At 33.3% G+C, this 19,457-nt stretch overlaps 1 protein-coding gene across 3 annotated transcripts in view; it reads right to left on the bottom strand.

The window, feature by feature from the left end:
* Positions 1–1,687: 1,687 nt before the first annotated feature.
* LOC127153812 (uncharacterized) overlaps positions 1,688–19,457 on the bottom strand; it is a 53,633-nt gene continuing 35,863 nt past the window's right edge. For all 3 annotated transcript variants that reach the window (XM_051095069.1, XM_051095071.1, XM_051095070.1), the window contains 4 exons: positions 17,439–17,477; positions 10,787–10,828; positions 8,858–9,097; positions 1,688–8,742 (listed from right to left, as the gene is read on the bottom strand). In XM_051095069.1, coding sequence (XP_050951026.1) covers positions 8,732–8,742; positions 8,858–9,097; positions 10,787–10,828; positions 17,439–17,477 — 332 coding nt within the window. In that variant the 3' untranslated portion in view covers positions 1,688–8,731. The remainder of the gene's footprint in view (positions 8,743–8,857; positions 9,098–10,786; positions 10,829–17,438; positions 17,478–19,457) is intronic.

Raw genomic sequence — 19,457 nt, 5'->3', positions numbered from 1 at the left:
AAAGTGAAAATTCTTCACCACCATTTACTCACCATCATGTCTTTCCAAATCTGTATGAGCATTTCTTCTGTGAAACAAAAAAGGAGAAATTTTGAAGATTGTGCTGGTTGCACTCTTCAGTGCAGTTACAATAAATAGCACTGAATCTTCAAAGGAATAGTTAATTTAAACATTGAAATTGAACTTGTGTGGATTACTTGTAGATTATTGTGATGCTTTGGACTCATTCTGACGGCACCCATTTGCTGCAGAGGATTCATTGGTGAGCAAGTGATGTAATGCTACATTTATCCAAATTTGTTCTGATGAAGAATCAAACTCATTTACTTCTTGGAAAGCCTGAAAACTATTGCTTTTAAAAAGGACTCAAAAAACCTACAGTTGAAGTCAAACGTTTACACACACCTTGCAGGATCTGCAAAATGTAAATTATTTTACCAAAATTGCACACTGTTCTTCAGAAAAATACTTTAACTCCAACAAATTCTTTGGTTTTTCAGCATTTTTGTGTAATTGAACTCTTTCCAACAATTACTATATGATTTTGAGATCCATCTTTTCACACTGAGGACAACTGAGGGACTCATATGCAACTATTACAGAAGGTTCAAATGCTCACTGATGCTCCAGAAGGAAAAAACAATGCATTTAAAGCTGGGGGGTGAAAACTTTTGAACAGGATTAAATTTTTCTTATTTTGTCTAAATATCATATTCTTTTTAATTTAGTACTGCCCTTCAGAAGCTACAGAAGTTACTTACATATCTCCCAGAAGACAAAATAAGTGAAATTCACCTTGACCTTCAAATTCAAAAAGTTTTCACCCCCCGGCTCTTAATGCACCTTGTTGCTTTCTGAAGCACCAGTGAGCATTTGAACCTTCTGTAATAGTTACATATGAGTCCTTTAGTTGTCCTCAGTGTGAAAAGATGGATCTCAAAATCATATAGTCATTGTTGGGAAGGGTTCAAATACACAAAAATGCTGAAAAACCAAAGAATTTGTGGGACCTGACAGATTTTAACAACACAGTATTAAAAATCAAGTGTACGTAAACTTTTGAACAAGGTAATTTTTATAAACTTATTTAAAATAATCTTATTCAGGCCAGTGCTAAATAAAAAATAACATGCATTTTGTATGATCCCTCTTATTTTGGTACAGCAATTAACATTTTGCAGATTCTGCAAGGTGTATGTAAACTTTTGACCTAAACTGTAAATGTGTTCAGTTTACATCATTATTCACTGACAATACTGAATGAGGGAGATGAACTGGTTAGCACTAAAGAGAAAAAATTGCTTTCCGATATTATCATCATACGTTTTTACAAAGCTTTTACATAATTTTTTAGGTCATGTCATAAAAAGTTTGCCAGGAAGAGGTAAACCTGAATTTATGTCACATCAGAGCGCCGCCAGAGTCCCGTCAGCGATCCTGAAGGTTCTCCTGGAGATCAATAGGATTTGACGTGCTGTCAGCGGAATCAAACGCTCATGATGGATGACTCCGTTCAGTTTATTGTTTCCAGCTGACGTAATGCTGAGCGGCTCTCCTCTAGCCCACTTCTTCAAACCCGTAGGGGAGCCAAAAATATGAAATAGAACTCTTACCTTGTCTCTTTTTTCACCTTATGTTAAGTGTAAGACGTTGACTTTTATAAAGAAAATAGTCCCAGAAGACTTCAGCCGTTTAAGACATTTTATTGCATGATACTGTTCCATGATTTCATTATTAAATTACCATAAATAATTTTATATTCATGTACAAAATTAATTCACATTTTGAATATGACCTAGATACATTCTAGCCAAGGCACCTTTTCATTTCTAGCCAGTGATTTTGAATCAAACTCCTCATACTGTTCTGGAAATGTGACCAGGAGTTACACAAACATGCTCCTAGTTGGAGAGAGTCTGGAAATAGCATCATTTTCACAAAGCAGCTAAGAAGTTTCCATGGTGGCCTATGCTAATGCTTTATCGCTAATTCTGGCTATCCCATTTAGAAGAGGATATATGGCCCCCTTGACCCTGAAGTGGGACTGAGGACGGCGCAAATTCTAGAGCATGGGAATACGAATGGCAATCGATCAAATATTTAAACAATGATGGAATTAACACATTTTTACACACACCCAACCTGTCCTAATTTCTCATTAGCATGAACTCCCATGACAGGAAGAGACCGTTTTGGGGTGAATTATGGCTGGCTCCACAGCACTGGAGATGGAGAAATTGGATTAAATTCATGCCACTAACAGCTGCCCTCTGGACTTATGAACACACACGCGCACACGCAACTCTGGCATCATGAAAATAGAAAAGACTCAAATCCATGCTAAGCTGCTTTGCTAAATCACATTAACACATTATTTAAGGCTAAAAACCTTTACCCTTATCAACAGCCTGAACATCCAGATGTTCTGATGAATAAACTAAAGTTTCTCTCTCAGTAGAATGAAAATTTAAACATATTTGCAGATGCTAATGAGGGAATTCATTGCGCTAGTCTAGCCAAACAACACCTAGCAAGTCTCAGCAACAACTTTTACGATGATTTGGAATTATATATTTGGACAGATAACGTAAGGAATCACAAATTATGTGCCAAAAAATCTCTTTTGCATTTCACTGAAAAACACAACAACATAAGGGTAAATTGTAGGGCTGCCCTTGACTAAAGTTCTGACGACTAGTAGTCATTCATTTTAAGCATCTGTCGACTATTAGTCACATTTCATTAATAAACCATATAAATCATAATTAATAATGAGTCTTTAATTGCGTACATAGCCTAATAAGCGCTCAAGTGCATGCAAAAACCACAGTGCACCAGCAGATATAATAATTATGAATGTGTAAGGGAAAAACAGCAAGGAGACTGCACTAATGTTTTAATAATTTATTCATAAACTAGTGCTTTCTTTGTTTTCACCCCAAGAGATGAAGTCGGCGACACTGACTTGTCATCTCCGCAGTACTGATTTGCCTGTATGAATGTTTCATACAGATTACATAATCTGAGAATATCTGTTTTCTATTTCAATTGAATCATTTAAAAGTAGACATTTCACTCTCCATAGATATATTTTTCATGTTCGTAATGCAATTATACATATACGAAGTTTCATGATTAAGTTCACAGAGACCGAGACGGCAGAAAGAGCATCCTGTTTACTTTCATTATTTTACAAAAGTGCAATGTTTTGTTATTATTCTAAGTGCACACAAGTAAACGTAGAGTGTTTACAGATTCAAAATGATGTATTACTCTTTTCTGTATGAGCAAAAATGACGGAGTATTTTAAGTGCAGTGAGCGTGCTACTGTTTAGCTGCCACACTCTGCACAGACACTTGAATAGCGCACATTTTTCTAGATTGAGTGGCCATGTAAAGTTGCTACTACTTACATATTTTAGATGAAAAGCCAGGTCGATGAATGATAGTGTTTTGGAGTGTAGCCAAGTTTGCGTTTTTTCCGTACTTTAACACTGTTGCTGCAGGTTGTTTTTGATGTCCGCAGTTTGGAGCGACCCCAATAATGTCATATTTTGTTTCTAAAATACGAATTTAGCAGGGAAACAAAAAAAGTGTATTTTATCCCCCGGAATGCCTTTTTATAACAGGGGACCCCCTCGAAACGCATTCGAGTTAGTTTTGAGTAGCAATTGGGAGGGTTTTGTTGTGAAAACCTGGCAACCCTTGTGTTTAAATGTACTATATTACTGCATAGACCAGCCATTAGGATCTGTCCGTCATGGACTGCGTGACTTCGCCACTGTGGAACATTTTTCCTTGACTAATAAAATTTTGGTTGACCAAGCCTCTTCTCGTTGTCTAATGGTTAGTCAACTATTAGAGGGCAGCCCTAGTAAATTCTTTGTGCTGCTTTGGCCAAACACCACCTAGCACTGTAAACAAAGAAATGCTACACAACGTGTTGTATCCAGGTTTTTAAAGGAAACACTCACTTCCAGAATAACAATTTCCTGATATTCCACCGCCATGTCATCCAAGATGTCCATGTCTTTCTTTTTTTCAGTCGCAAAGAAATTACGTTTTTTGATGAAAACATTCCAGGACATTTAACTGTACGAAGGTCCAAATTTGAGTTTCAGTGTAGCTTCAAAGGGCTCTATACAATCCCATCTGAGGAATAAGGGTCTTATCTAGCCATTTTATTAAAAAAAAAAAAAAAAAAACAGATACAAATTAATTTACTTTTTAACCACAAATGCTTGTCTTGACTTCACCTATTGCATAATCACTTTGGAAAGGTCACACGTGATGTAAGCAGAAGCACCGACCCAGTGTTTTTAGAAAGTGAACGTGCAAAGAAAGAAAAAAATCCTGAAATGTTTTTCTCAAAAAACATAATTTCTTTGCAGCAGACATGAACATCTTGGATGACACGGGGGAATTTTTGTCCTGGAAGTGAACCTCTCCTTTTATCTCAGCATAAAGTTCTGAAAATCTGAAATCTATCATCATTTACTCACCCTCATGCCGTTCCAAACCTGTTTAAGGTCTTTCTGAAAACATAGTACCTCAAAATTGCTAAAAACTAGCTGTTTCTCTTACACAAAGCTATCATATAGCTTTAGAAGATGTTGAATATAGCACACAAGTCTCAGGAACACTCTGGACCTTGGTAAACATGTTACTATGAACAACCAAGTGCAAATACTGCGCAAAAAAACATTTCCCTCTGCATTCAGCTGAAAAAAGAACAACACAAGGGTGAGTGAATGACACAATTTTCATATTTATGTGAACTAGTCCTTTAATCTTATGACAAATGACTTGAAGGCAGCGAAATAAGTAGACTTCTTTTGTTCCCTACGCAGCTATTGATGTGCGGCATTATGCGTCTCCCAGTCTTATCCTGCTACATTTACATGATATTTGAGAGATGATGGCCTTGATTCAGACCCCCCTCCCCAACGAAGGTCGACCTCTCTAAAGAGGGCTGAAACTCGCTCTGTCATATCTGTCGTTTTTATTCCCTGTAATGGCTTCCGCTGAGATGAGAAATCAATGCGAATTGACGCTTTTGATGGTGATCCACGTCCAAACAAAGCTGGATCAAACCGGCCCTATTGTGTGGGGGAAAAAAAGGCTTCGTTTGGGTTCATTTGCTGCATGTCCGCAGCAGAAAATTGGTGGAAATTACTTTTTGGGGATATCATTAACCTACTTAATACAAATAAACAAATCGGTCGCTAACACCTCGGAAAAGTTCATTTTCGCATCGTCCGAAGCTATTACATTTCTGACATGTTTTTGAGACATCACACCACCTCGGCTGGATCAAACATGAGTTGGCATGATTAGACGTCGTTTTTGGCATTGGGTTTACTGGTGGTCTGAACGGCGTACGTCGTGGCATCTCCGGAGAGCCTCGGCGCTGAGTAAATAGCTCAGAAATAACCCTTTCTTTTGATGTATTTGCCCATCCGCTCTTTGTTTGAGCTCCTCCCTGCTAAATTGTATTTCGCATGGTCGTATAATAGTTTCGAGCTCGGCTACGGGCTAATTCCCCTAGCGCGTATGCTATATTGGAGTTTTTCTTTGAAAGTTTCCTGCTGTTGTTGACACTTTATTTCAGCTCAACTCTCCGAGGGGGTGACGCTGTTCACCGCTAATTAGAAACTGTTTTCATCCAGCCCTAATCAGGTCACTGGCTTCCGTCGTATAGCGAGATGTACCAGTTTCCACAAATTGCTGTAGACAAAGAGAGAGCTGTGCGTTCGAGATGTTTGGTTTGTTTCTCGGATTCAGAGATGTGGCTTTTGATTTGCCTAGTCGGCTATTTTTGAAACTCTTAAACCGCAGTCTTTGTTTGTTTGCCTCTTGTTTTCTGTGTGGACCGTCACGCACTGTTTACTTTAGCATTAGAGTCTCTTAAATGTGTATTTTTAGAGCTCTAGCAGAATATTACTGTATCCATATGACATTCAGGTCAGCAAACAAATATTGCAGGCTCAGCTAGGTGTTTCAGATTGTATAAATATCAAGCTGGATTTAAAATGAAGCAAATCTTGGTTTTATTTACTTGGAACTTCTATATTTCTGTAGATTTAGATGAGCCTATACAATGAGCGCTATGTGTACGTTCGAACACAACTATATGACATAAATAAAAGATAGCATGGTTTCTGTTTTTAGCTTTATTTTAATCTCACTGGCATCAGCGGCGTGATCTATCAAGGGTTACTAAAATAAATATTACAAGAATGTTAATAGGCATCTACTTATGTCTTTTCACATGCAAATTATTTAAGGATTCATTTAAAAATTAAATAGATGAAAAACAAACCACAGTAATAACATAAAAAGCTGTTCTTTGGTTCATATCATTAAAAAGTCAATTAAAAAAAAAAAAAAAAAAAAAAAAAATCAAACCCACTGAAAAATACACTACCACTCAAAGGTTTGGGATCAATAAGACCTGAAAAAGTCTCTTATGCTCATCAAGACTGCATTTATTTGATCAAAAATACAGAAAAAAACAATAATACTGCAAAATGTTTTTACAACATAAAATAATGGTTTTTATTGTAATATACTTTAAAACATAATTTATTCCTGTGATGCAAAGCTGAATTTTCATCACCTGTTACTCCAGTCTTAAGCGTCACATGATCCTTCAGAAATCATTCTAATATGCTGATTTATTATTAGAATTATAATTGGAAACAGGAAACAGTTATGCTTCCAAATATTGTTTTGGAACCCGAGATTCTTTTTTTTCAAAATTCTTTGATGAATAACAAGTTTACAAAACAGCATTTATTTAAAATATAAATCTTTTCTAACAATGTAAATCTATCACTTTTTATTCATTTAACACATCCTTTGTGAATAAAAGTATTCATTTCTTTTTTAAAAAAGAAAGAATAAAACATTTGAGTATTTACCAAACTTTTGAAGAGTAGTGTGTATTGTTAGAAAATATTTCTATTTTAAATAAATGCTGTTCTTTTTAACTTTTTATTCATCACAGGTTCCAAAAAATATTAAGCAACACAATGTTTTCAGCACTGATAATAAATCAGTATATCAGAATGATTTCTGAAAGATCATGTGACACTGAAGACTGGAGTTATGAAGCTGAAAAATTCAGCTTTGATCACAGAAATAAATTAGATTTTTAATGTATATTAAAATAGAAGAATGTTGTTTTACATCGTAATAATATTTCACAATATTACTTTTTTTTTTTTTTTTTTATCAAATAAACGCAGCCTTGATGAGCGTAAGAGACATTACAAATCTTACTGACCCCAAACGTTTGAGTGATATAGTGTATACTCAACCAAAATATTATTTACGTGTATATTATACACACACTAGTTCAAAAGTTTGAGATTTGTAAGATTTTTATGTGTTTTTAAATCACAGTTTTCTATTTGAATATATTTTAAAATGTAATTTATTCCTGTGATTCAAAGCTGAATTTTCAACATCATTACTCCAGTCTTCAGCGTCACATGATTCTTCAGAAATCATTCTAATATGCTAAATTGCTGCTCAAGAAACATTTCTTATTATCAGTGTCATAAACAGCTGTGATGTTTAATAGTTTTTTGGAAACTGTGACACCTTTTCTGAAGAATCTTTGAAGAATTGGAAATTCAACAGCATTACAAAATGTCTTTACTGTCACTTTTGTTCAGTTTAATGTTAATATTTACAAATCCCAAATTTTTGAACAGTAGATTATATGTATGTCATTATTTGAAGAGTTCATTTGCAAAAACCGATAACTCCTTTTGTGGTACTCTCCCATTCACTGCTCTCGGGTTTTACCCAACTATGAAGTCGTTTCCGCTTTGAGAAACCCGGAAATGTGAGAAAGGTCCATACCGGCTTTTTTACAAAACGTGTTTTAAGAGGTTCAGACCGCGGTACATGTGGAGAATAAAGCACAGCATTTTTTGAATGTGGCGTTTATTGGTTTTTGCAAATAAACTCTCCATTTACTCTCATGTTTTTTTTTTATTGTCATTTTTGGAACTTATACATGTTATATGGAACCAAGCAGAAAGAACAAAATTTGTTTAACATCTAATGTTGTGTTCCACAGAAAAAAAGAGGGTTTTGAATGACATGAGGGTGAGTAAAAATGACAGAATTTTCATTGAGTGAAATGTGGACAGTTGCCGAAGGCTGTTTAACTCTTATTCCACCTGTGAATATTTTTTTTTTGAGTTACTACAGATGTTATAAAACAACTGGCATGCATGTTGACAAACTGCCTGGATAATGAGTCACGTGGAGTTTGATTCATGCTGTCAATTCTGGGTGTCTTAATCTTCGCGAAGGAGTTTCTACAAAGAGACACGTGTCAACCACTTACTAAAGTTGGCGTAAATTACATAATTTATGAACTTCACTGTATGTTAATGAAATAGAATCGACATGAAGACATGTTAATTCATAAGGTTAAAAGTTCACAGTATAAAAAAAACTCACATTTTAATATAACTTAAGTACTGTGTAACACACAAAGTATAATAATTAGCACACAAGTGCTTCTCCACATGGAAATCTATTTTAGTTTTAGAGTGGTTGAGTGTGAAGCCGTCAGAAAAAGGACATCTGTTGGAAAAGGCATATGTGATTGGAGAGTGAAAAGGAAGAGGAACCACGACAGATCCTTCTGTCGCTCCCAGTGATACATTTCACACAGGAAACGTCCCAAAAGGCTTCCCGCCAGGATATACTAAGGCTCCTCTGCAAAACAGATTTTCGACACTATTATGAGAAACATGACTTTAAAGGTTATTAATAAGTTTTCTAGCAGGCAGCCTCAAAGTGGGAAACTTATGGAAGTTTAGTGGTCTCTTACCTTCTTCTGAATCTTCTGGCTCTTCCGGATCTTCTGGATCTTCTGGCTCTTCCGGATCTTCTGGATCTTCTGGCTCTTCCGGATCTTCTGGATCTTCTGTGACCTCAAGCATCTCAGGGTCGCTCTTAAAAGCTAAGGCCTCCTCGTGGGTGTAATATGTACCTTTCTGATGGGCCATGAAGCGAAGAATCACTACAGAAATTAGCAGTATTATCACGAAAGCTGCTATTATAGAGACTCCTAGGTAAGGGAACAACCACAAGAAGACCAGAAAAGAATGAAACCAAGTTGATAATAGTTATGAAGTCCACACAAAACAGTGTTTACTTAAAGGAGCAGTCCACTTCCAGAACAACAATTCACAAATAATTTACTCACCCCCTTGTCATCCAAGATGTTCATGTCTTTCTGTCTTCAGTCGTAAAGAAATTATGGTTTTTGAGGAAAACATTTCAGGATTTTTCTCCATATAATGGACTTCATTGGTGCCCCGATTTTGAACTTCCAAAATGTAGTTTAAATGCAGCTTCAAAGGGCTCTAAACGGTCCCATCCGAGGAAGAAGGGTCTTATCTTGCGAAACGATCGGCCATTTTTTTCGGAAAATAAAAATTTGTATACTTTTGTAAGCACAAAAGCTTGTGTAGCACAGGTTCTGGGATGTGCGTTCACGTACTATTGAATCATGTTGAAAGGTCACGCCGGTAGTGTTTACCAAGCGAACGCGCAAAGACTAAGAAAGTGCAAGTCAAATGCTGTTTACAAACAAAAAGCTACAACAATGTCGGACGATTCTGAAATTGTAGGAGAAAATAAGATGGAGTTTTTTACCATGCTCTACCTTGTTAGCCAGTGTACACAGACGATGAACTTGTGATTCGTGATTCGTAGTAGTGATGGGAAGTTCGGATCATTTTACCAACTTGGACCTTTGAGTCTCGTTTAGCAAAATGAACAAATCTCTTTTCTAGTCATTTTGTTCATTTTAGCAAAATATAATCAAAATGCTACATGTTACGTCCCTAACACATCTACTGCTTACACAAACATTGATCACACTACAAACAAGACAAAACTATAATGCTATAAGAAACAGAAAATATTAATTCATTGTTTACCTGGGTCTATGATTAGCTCACCACACCTCTTATCTGACAAGTTTTCGGGTTTGAGTTGTTCGTTCATCACGTGACAGACCCATAAGATGAACGAACGACTCGAAAAACCCGAAGACTCGAAACAGGTGAACTAATTCCAGAACAGAAACTAATATGATGTTGCGCATGTGTGACTGAACGAATCACTCCCCGAAACGACTCGTTCTTCCCAAGTCACATTAAAGATTCGTTCAAAATGAAAGAATCGTTCAAGAACGACCCATCACTAATTCATGACATTGTGAACGCGCATCCCAGAGCCTGTGCTACACAAGCTTTTGTGCTTAAAAAGAATACAAATTTTTATTTTTCTAAATAAAAATGACAGATCGTTTCGTTAGATAAGACCCTTCTTCCTCGGCTGGCTGGGATCGTTTAGAGCCCTTTGAAACTGCATTTAAACTACATTTTGGAAGTTCAAAATCGGGGCATCAATCAAGTCCATTATATGAAGAAAAACCCTGAAATGTTTTCCTCAAAAACCATAATTTCTTTATGACTGAAGACAGAAAGACATGAACATCTTGGATGACAAGGGGGTGAATAAATTAGTTGTAAATTGTTGTTCTGGAAGTGGACTTCTCCTTTAAGAGAGCACACAATTTGATTGGATAGTGGAAAGTGGGCATGTCTGCGAGTGAAACGTAAAGTTGAATTAAACATTAATTGAACATTAAAGCTAATTTGTGGAATAATTCTGCCTCCATCGAGACTCTTATATATTCAGTGTGGCCTTGTATGATTCAAAGAGTTGAATGTGATTCCATTCTTACCCAGCAGAACACCGGCCACTGATTCAGTACTGGAAGCCATACCTGAAACAAAACCATGTCAAAAACATTCAATAAGTTTTTTTTTTCATTAAATTGATTTGATGGTTCAATACTGCAATTGAAAACACTCGTAGTGTTGTATTTTTAATGGAGGGAGCAGAGATCTTGAAGAAGAAAACCCACCATGAAGTGGATAATTTGGGTGATGAAGACATTCTACGGAGTGGAGAAGAGATGTTTTCACTCGAATTTAGATAGATACCATGTTTTCTTATTGCAGGGCTTCCCATAAGACAAAAACGTATTTATTCTTGTCCTTCAAAAGCCATATGACTTTCTTTTTTTGTGAAACAGTCTTTTCGTAATGTAGATAGGAGATGTTGAGTGGCAAAAAAGTAGTTCATCCCACTTGTGCACTACATTGAAGGTCTTCTGAAGTCATATAATATCTTTGTGAGAAAAACAAGATTAGGTAGTTTTTTTTTCACCCTGAAACTGCTAGTAAATTTCATGAATAATTGCAAGTAACACATTAAATGTAAAACTTTTATATAGAAAGACTTAAATACTCTTTTCTTGGGAAACTTACTCCAATAATATTTATTATGTGGCCTGGTTTCACAGACAGGGCTTAGGGCTTAGTGCTTTTTCTTTTTCTTTTGTATTCATCATCCTTTACTATCAAAATGCTTGCTACTCATGTGAAAATGCAGAAAATCGAACCTGATCTGAATTTTTTTTATGACAGACAAAAGTTTTGGAAGTAGTGTGTAAAGTGATTGACGCAACGTGAGGTCATATTTATTTTTTAACATGCAAAAATTACGGATGAGATTTTCGCATGTTAAAAAACGGACTGAATTTATTAATACAAGTCACGCGTGAGTAAACTGTCCACTCACTGGTTAAAGTTCCACTGTTTACTTTCCGGGATTCCGCTCATAGCTGTCGTCCGTCAGGATGGAACGACAACAGCTTCAGGGGCTTATTGTTCTTGTTTTTTTTGTAGCTGTCGTTATTAGGGCTGTCAAACGATGAATCATGATTAATCGCATACAAAATAAAAGTTTGAGCTTGTGTACACTGTAAAAAACAACTTAAGTCAACTTAAAATAATTTGTGGCTACCTGGCTGCCTTAAAATTTTAAGTTCAGTCAACTCAAAAAAAAGGTTATTCAACTTGAAATGTTAAATTATACTAAGTGACAGCTTAGATATTTGAGTAGAATCAACTTAAAATTTTAAGGCAGCTGGGTTACTTACCCATCTGTTAAGTTTAGCAAACACAAATATCTAAGTTGTTACTTAGTACAACTTAACATTTCAAGTTGAATAAACTTATTTTAGTTGACTGAACTTAAAATTTTAAGGCAGCAGGGTAACAAATTCTTTTAAGCTGACTCAACAAATTGTGTTCTTTATTTTTTACAGTGTACTGTGTGTAATTATTATGTATATATGAATACAAAAATTCATTCATGTATATATTTAAGAAATATTTACAAGTATATATAGTTTGATTGATATATAAGTTTGATTGACAGGCGATCTGACCAATCAAAACGCAGAATCTGCCATTTTGTCTGACAAACACACCAGACAGGAGAGCTCAAACTTGAATGGTGTGTATTGATGTCTTTTCCCAATTGAAACAAGATGCCTTATGATGTTCATTAACATATATTTTGTGCTATAACTAGTAATAAAAAAAGAGATTCTTAGCTTTTGAAATACATTGCTTCAATGGTCAAAATTCCACTATGTTCCTGTTTCTCCTTTTTTAATGCCCAAAGCATTTTTAGAAGAAACATCTCAGGCAAGTTTCATGAATGAACCACCGGTGAGATCTCAATTAGGCCTCCTGAGCAATGAAGGAGCCACCTTTGAACAATTAAAGCCTTTGGCTGTGTTGTGTTGTTACGTGTGATCGAGTCTTTGTGTGTCTGAGTGCTTTCGCACAGCTCATTAATGCTTAATTACCTGCTACATCTAGGTGTTAGCCTATCATTACTGCTCCATTAATCAGAGCTTAAAATGCACTGCCCACTCAGAGCCATTAAACAACAAGCGTCAATAAGAGAGAGAAGGGGGCGGCTAGGAGAGGACATCATGGTAATGAAGCACCTTGAATTGAAGAGGAGAGAGAGAGTGGCTTTGTTCCAAAATCTGGATAGATAACAACGTAGGAAGCATTACTAGGCATCACAGACAGTCCTGATGCAAAGGCTGTGCCAAAATGTAGGCAGCTGCCAATTTAACATGTTAATTTAGAGCACTAAAAATATTTTAAAAAATACACCAAGCATTTAATCATGCCCATGACCTGAGCACTTAATAGGAAAGAAATAACAAGATATAATTATTATTAAATTATGCACTCCCAACCTGTACAATTAATTATAAAAAGGAACATTGCAATTTTAAAAATGTTTTTTATAATTAATCTTTGAAGTTTCAGGGCATGATTAAATGCAATTCTTCTTATTTTATATGCTGATGGATTTATGTTGCTGAGTTGCTGTATTGGATGTGCCTACTACTGGATGTTATTTGCAGCTGGGTAACTTGCCAAAGCATTTAAAAATTAATTCAGGAATTAGATGCATTGCAAAAAGCATGTGAAGTCAGAATGCAGACAATTTCTAAAATGAAACAAAACAAAATAAAAAAAACAAAACAAATCGAAAACAAATAAAACAAAATAAAATAAAAAACAAAACAAAACACAAAACAAAACAAAACAAATGCAATTCATTCAGAATGCAAAGAATTCTGGACATGGTTTTCCAAATTTATATATGTGTGTGGAACACCAATAACATAAAATGATATAAGTCAGAATTTCACAGAAGACAATTAGGAGACAATTTCACATATTGCATTCTAAACATCTAAAATGAAACTAAACTAAACTAAAATAACAAATGCAAGTAATTCAGAATGCAAAGAAATCTGGACATGGTTTTACAAATATCTAAAAAACAAACAAATAAAATTAAGCAATTAAAAAAGCATGTCAAGTCAGAATGGAGACAATTTCACATTGTTTTCTAAAAATCTAAAATAAAACAAAACAAAAATCGAAAACACAAATAGAAGGAAATAAAATAAAAATAAATACATTACAAATAACAAAAAAAATAAAAAACAAAACAAAAACAAATAAAAAATAAAACTAAGTCTTTCAAAATATCAAATATATTATATATATAAAAGACAAAAACAAAACAAAAAAACTGAAAACACAAATAAAATTAAATTAAATTAAAATGCATGCCAAGTCAGAATGAAGACTATTTGTTTTCTAAACATCTAAAATGTAACAACACAAAAACACAAATAAAACAATATAAAATAAAAAACAAATGCAAGTCATTCAGAATGCAAAGAATTTTGGACAGGGTTTTCCAAATATCTACAAACCACAAATAAATGAAATAAAATAAAATGAAAATAAATACATTACAAAAATAAATAAATAAATAAATAAAAATAAAGTAAAATAAAATAAAATAATAGTAAAACAAACACAAGTCATTCCGAATGCAAAGAATTCTGGACATGGTTTTCCATATGTCTTAAAACACACACACACACACACACACACACACACACACGCACACACACACTTCTATAGATTTTATACTGACCAAACGATATTGTCTATCCCCTAATCCAACCCTAACCTTAAACCTAGCCCTCACAGAAAACATGTTTGCATCGTTACACTTTCAGATAAACATCATTTACTATTTTTAATCATTTTTTAACGGTCCCCACAGTGTCACTGCGGTCCCCACAGTGTCAAAAATTTCAGGATTTACTATCCTTGTGGGGACATTTGGTCCACACACACACACACACACACACACACACACATGTCTGGTTTATTATCCTTGTGGGGACTCTCCATAGGTGCAATGGTTTGTATACTGTCCACACTGTATTTTCTATCCCCTTACCCTAACCCTACTTTCTCAAAAAAACTCATTCTGTATGATTTATAAGCTTTTGTACCCATGGGGACCTCAAGCCAGTCCCCACAATGTCAAAAATTTCAGGTTTTACTATCCTTGTGGGGACATTTGGTCCCCACAATGTAGCAAAAACAAGTACACACACACACACACACACACACACACACAGAAAATGCTAATAAAATTAAATAAAATTTGAAAAAGCATGTCAAGTCAGAATAGAGACAATTTCACACAATTTTACACGCTTTCTAAACACCTAAAATGACTCAAAAGAAAAGCAAACAAACAAATTAAAAACAAATGAAATGAAATAAAATACATTAAAACTCAAATCAAACAAAAAACAAAATGCAAGTCACTCAGAGTGCTAACAATTCTAGACAAAAAAAGATGAAAGATGAGATATTATATATATACATATATATACACACACACACACACACACACATATACACAGTACTGTGCAAAAGTCTTAGGCCATTTTCATCAGCTAAAAAATGGTTTAAAGTCAGTTAAAGTCGGTCTTTTGCTGTAGTGTGTCAGTAGGAAATATCAGATTACATTTCTAAACATTCATTTTGCCATTAATTATAATAATAAAGTAAGATTTTTGTGTGGAGCACAGGCTGTTGTCAGACTCTTTGTACAAACAGAGATCTGATCTCTCCATCATTCAATCCAGTCTTTCTTAAAAAACAGAAAAAACGGAGACAGACTAAATCCAGAAGAACTGTGGCAACATCTTCAAGATGCTTTAAGAGACCTACACCTACAAAGCTACAGTACTGTTAACATTTTTAGGCAGTTAGGCACATAAAATGAGGATGCTGTCAAAAACAATGTCATAAATAGATTTTCTTTATCAAAGAACTACTATTAACTAAAATAAATAAGCATTTGATGTGACCATCCTTTGCGTTTAAAGCAGCTTTTGCCCTAGGTGCACTGTGCAGAGTTTTTCAGGTAGCTTTGCAGGTAGGTTACTTGAAACATCTTGGAGATGTTGAAACAGTTCTTCTGGATTTAGTCTGTCTCAGTTTTCTGTTTTTTCATGTCATTCCAGAGACAAACTGGATGATGGTGAGATCAGATCTCAGTGTGGAGCACTGGCTGTTGTCAGACTCCTTGTGCAAACAAAAATCTCACTAGATTATTACAATTAATGGCAAACAGAATAACTTACTTTAAAACATTTTTTAGCTGGTGAAAATACTAGTGGCCTAAAACTTTTGCACAGTACTGTATATTATATATATACACTACCGTTCAAAAGTTTGGGGTCAGTAAGACTTGTAATAGTCTTTAAAGAAGTCTCTTACGCTCATAAAGGCTGCATTTATTTGATTAAAAATATAGAAAAAAAACAGTATTATTGCAAAATGTTTTTACAATATAAAATAATGTTTTTTATTTTAACATACTTTAAAATATAATTTATTCCTGTGATGAAAAGCTGAATTTTTATCAGCTGTTACTCCAGTCTCAAGTGTCACATGATCCTTCAGAAAACATTCTAATATGTGGATTTATTATTAGAATGATCAATGTTGGATAATATCAACAGCTGTGCTGCCAAATATTTTTTGGAACCTGTGATTTTTTTTTTTTTTTCAGGATTCTTTCATGAATAACAAGTTTAAAAAGTACAGTGTTTATTCAAAATATAAATATTTTATAACAATGTAAATTATTTATTATTAACTTTTAATAAACTTTTAATTATTAACTTAATACATCCTTGGTGAATAAAAGTATTAATTTCTTAAAAAAAAAAAGAAACAATAAAAATGTACTGACCCCAAACTTTTGAACGGTAGTGTATATATATATATATATATATAAACATTTTTACTTTATTTTATCTTGGCATACAGTATATGGCCAGAGGCTGATCATATGGAGTACTGAAATCGCTTACTGTAACTTTTCTCAGAGGATGTATCACATTTTTACTCCACTGTTTTTACTTCCATTTTATAGTCATTTTTCAAATGCTAAAGTTAAACTTTTCTAAACTTTGCAGAGACATGCCAAAAGGTTACTCGTGTCGCCTCCAATCGCTTCATATCGCCAACTCTCACTGAAAACGAACAGCTTCCAGGAGCTTTTTGCTGCAAAAGAGCTTTTAGAGGGCAGCTGCCTAAATATGCAGTAGGCAAGCAGACACAGTAGGTCTTGGAACACAGTCTGTGTGTGTGTGTGTGTTTGTTTGAATAAAAAAAAAAAAAAAAAAAAAAAAAAAAAAAAACCTCGAGCTGATTAATTCTGTGACTAAAGAGCACAAATGAAATTCTAAGTGAGATGTTTTCCAAAATCCTTTCTTTTGCCCTCCGTCCACCTCTCTTCCTGCATTTATCTGTCTATCCTTTTTTCTTCTTCTTCTCTGTTCTCTGTCTCCCCCTCCACACACCACCCCAATTCCAAGCCTCATTAAATCTCTCGTCAGCAGCTCTACATCTCATCAGTCACTGCCTCATTTACACACGTCCATCTGTTGGATGCGAGATCTCACACTCTCTCTCTCTGTCTCACTGCAGAGATGCACTGCAGACCCTGCGCATTGTTCTTGTTCCTTTGGTGTTTACGGTTCTGGTAAATTAGTTAAAACTCAGCTGTGTTGGGTTGGGACAAGGTTATGTGAGCTGAATAAATAGCTGAGAGTCTTTTCTTACCGATCATGGGGTCCTCCATGGCGCCTGTGATGTTGGAGGCTGAAAAACACATGAAAAAATAATTGTTGGACGTCTTTAAAAACATGAAATTGCATTTGCATTTTTGTATCACAGTGTGTGTGATAAATGTTTGCACATGAGCGATGATATTATATAACATTATATTACATTTTATTATATTGTATTATATTGTATTATATTATATTATACATTATACATAAGATTACGAAATTGTAATGTGTTTTCTGGCATTTTATTAAATTTTTATTTAATAGAATTTTATTAAATTTTTATTTAATAAAACTGTTTTTATTTAAACTGTATATATATATATATATATTTTAAACTGTCTATATATATATATATATATATATATATATATATATATACACACACACATACACACACACACACATACGTTAAAATAAACGTAATAAAAAGTAAAACAAAAAAGTTAGATGTTTTTGTTTTTTTAAATAAAAACAGGATATAATTATTACAGCTTATTTAAAAATAGATAAATAAATAATAGGGATACAAATTAGTCATTTTAATTTAATAATAATAATAATAATAATAATAATAATAATAATAATAATAATAATAATAATAATAATAATACATTTTCATAAAAAAAAAAAAAATGCCAGAATGAGAAACAGGGTTTCAAATGAATTCTAAATTAAGTTTTAAAATCAATCAATAAATAGATAAAATATAATATTACATAATATAATTAATAAATAGTTTTTCAACCAGGTTCCATTAAGATAAAATAAGTAATGTAATGTAATGTAATGCAATGTAATGTTATAATATAATATAATATAATATAATATAATATAATATAATATAATATAATATAATATAATATAATATAATATAATAAATACATAAATAAATAGTTATTAATTCAACCAGGTTCCATTAAAATAAAATAACTATAAGTTATGTAATAATATAATGCAAAGAATTCTGGACATGGTTTTCAAAATATCCACAAAAAAAAAAAAAAAAAAAAAAAAAAAAAAAAAATTGGAGGAAAAAAAAAAAAATATATATAAATAATTTATAAAGTAATATCAAGTCAGAATGGAGACATCTAAAATGAAACAAAACAAACAAATAAGTCGACAACAAATAAAATAAAATAAAATAAAATAAACACAAGTCATTTAGAATGCAAAGAATTCTGGACATGGTTTTCTAAATATCCAAAAACAAACAAACAAACAAAACTAAAAACACAATTAAAATTAAAAAAAGCATGTCAAGTCAGAATGGAAACAATTTCACACAATGTTTTCTAAACATCTAAAATGAAACAACAAAACAAACAAATGAAAACTAAGAAAATGAAATTTAAAAAAAATACATTACAAAAAAAAAAGTAAAACAAAACAAAACACAAAACAAAACAAATGCAAGTTACTCAGAATGCAAATAATTCCTGGTTTTCCAAATATCAAAAACAAAACAAAGCAAAACAAACAAAAACAAAACTTAAAAAAAAAAATAATAATAATAAATGAAATTACACTAAAAAAAAGCATGTCAAGTCAGAATACAGAATTTCACACATTGTTTTCTAAACATCTAAAATTAAACAAACTAATCAAAACCACAAATAAAATACATGAAAAATAAAATCAAACAAAAAACAAAACAAAACAAACATCATTCAGAATGCCAACAATTCTAGCCAAAAAAAAGATAAAATATGATTAAAAATGAAATGGAACTCATTCAGAATGCAAACAATTTATATCTATTTTAAACAATTTATCTTATAAAACTAGATCAAATTACAAAAGCACGTCAAGTCAGAATATATGTTTTATTCATATAAAAACTAAATGAAAAATGAGTCTAATTTACTATATATTTCACTAATTCAACCAGATTCCATGAAAAGTAAACAACTTGACAGATTATTGCAAGGCGGCAAATTTTTTATGTCTTCAGTAGCAAAGCAAGCCTCTGAAATGAGACTTACCTATTTCCCGGCTGTATTTTGTT

This window comes from Labeo rohita, chromosome 22, assembly GCF_022985175.1.
Source record: "Labeo rohita strain BAU-BD-2019 chromosome 22, IGBB_LRoh.1.0, whole genome shotgun sequence".
NCBI lineage: Eukaryota > Metazoa > Chordata > Actinopteri > Cypriniformes > Cyprinidae > Labeo > Labeo rohita.
Note: the sequence above shows the minus strand (reverse complement) of the source record. Positions and strands in the feature narration are given on the sequence as shown.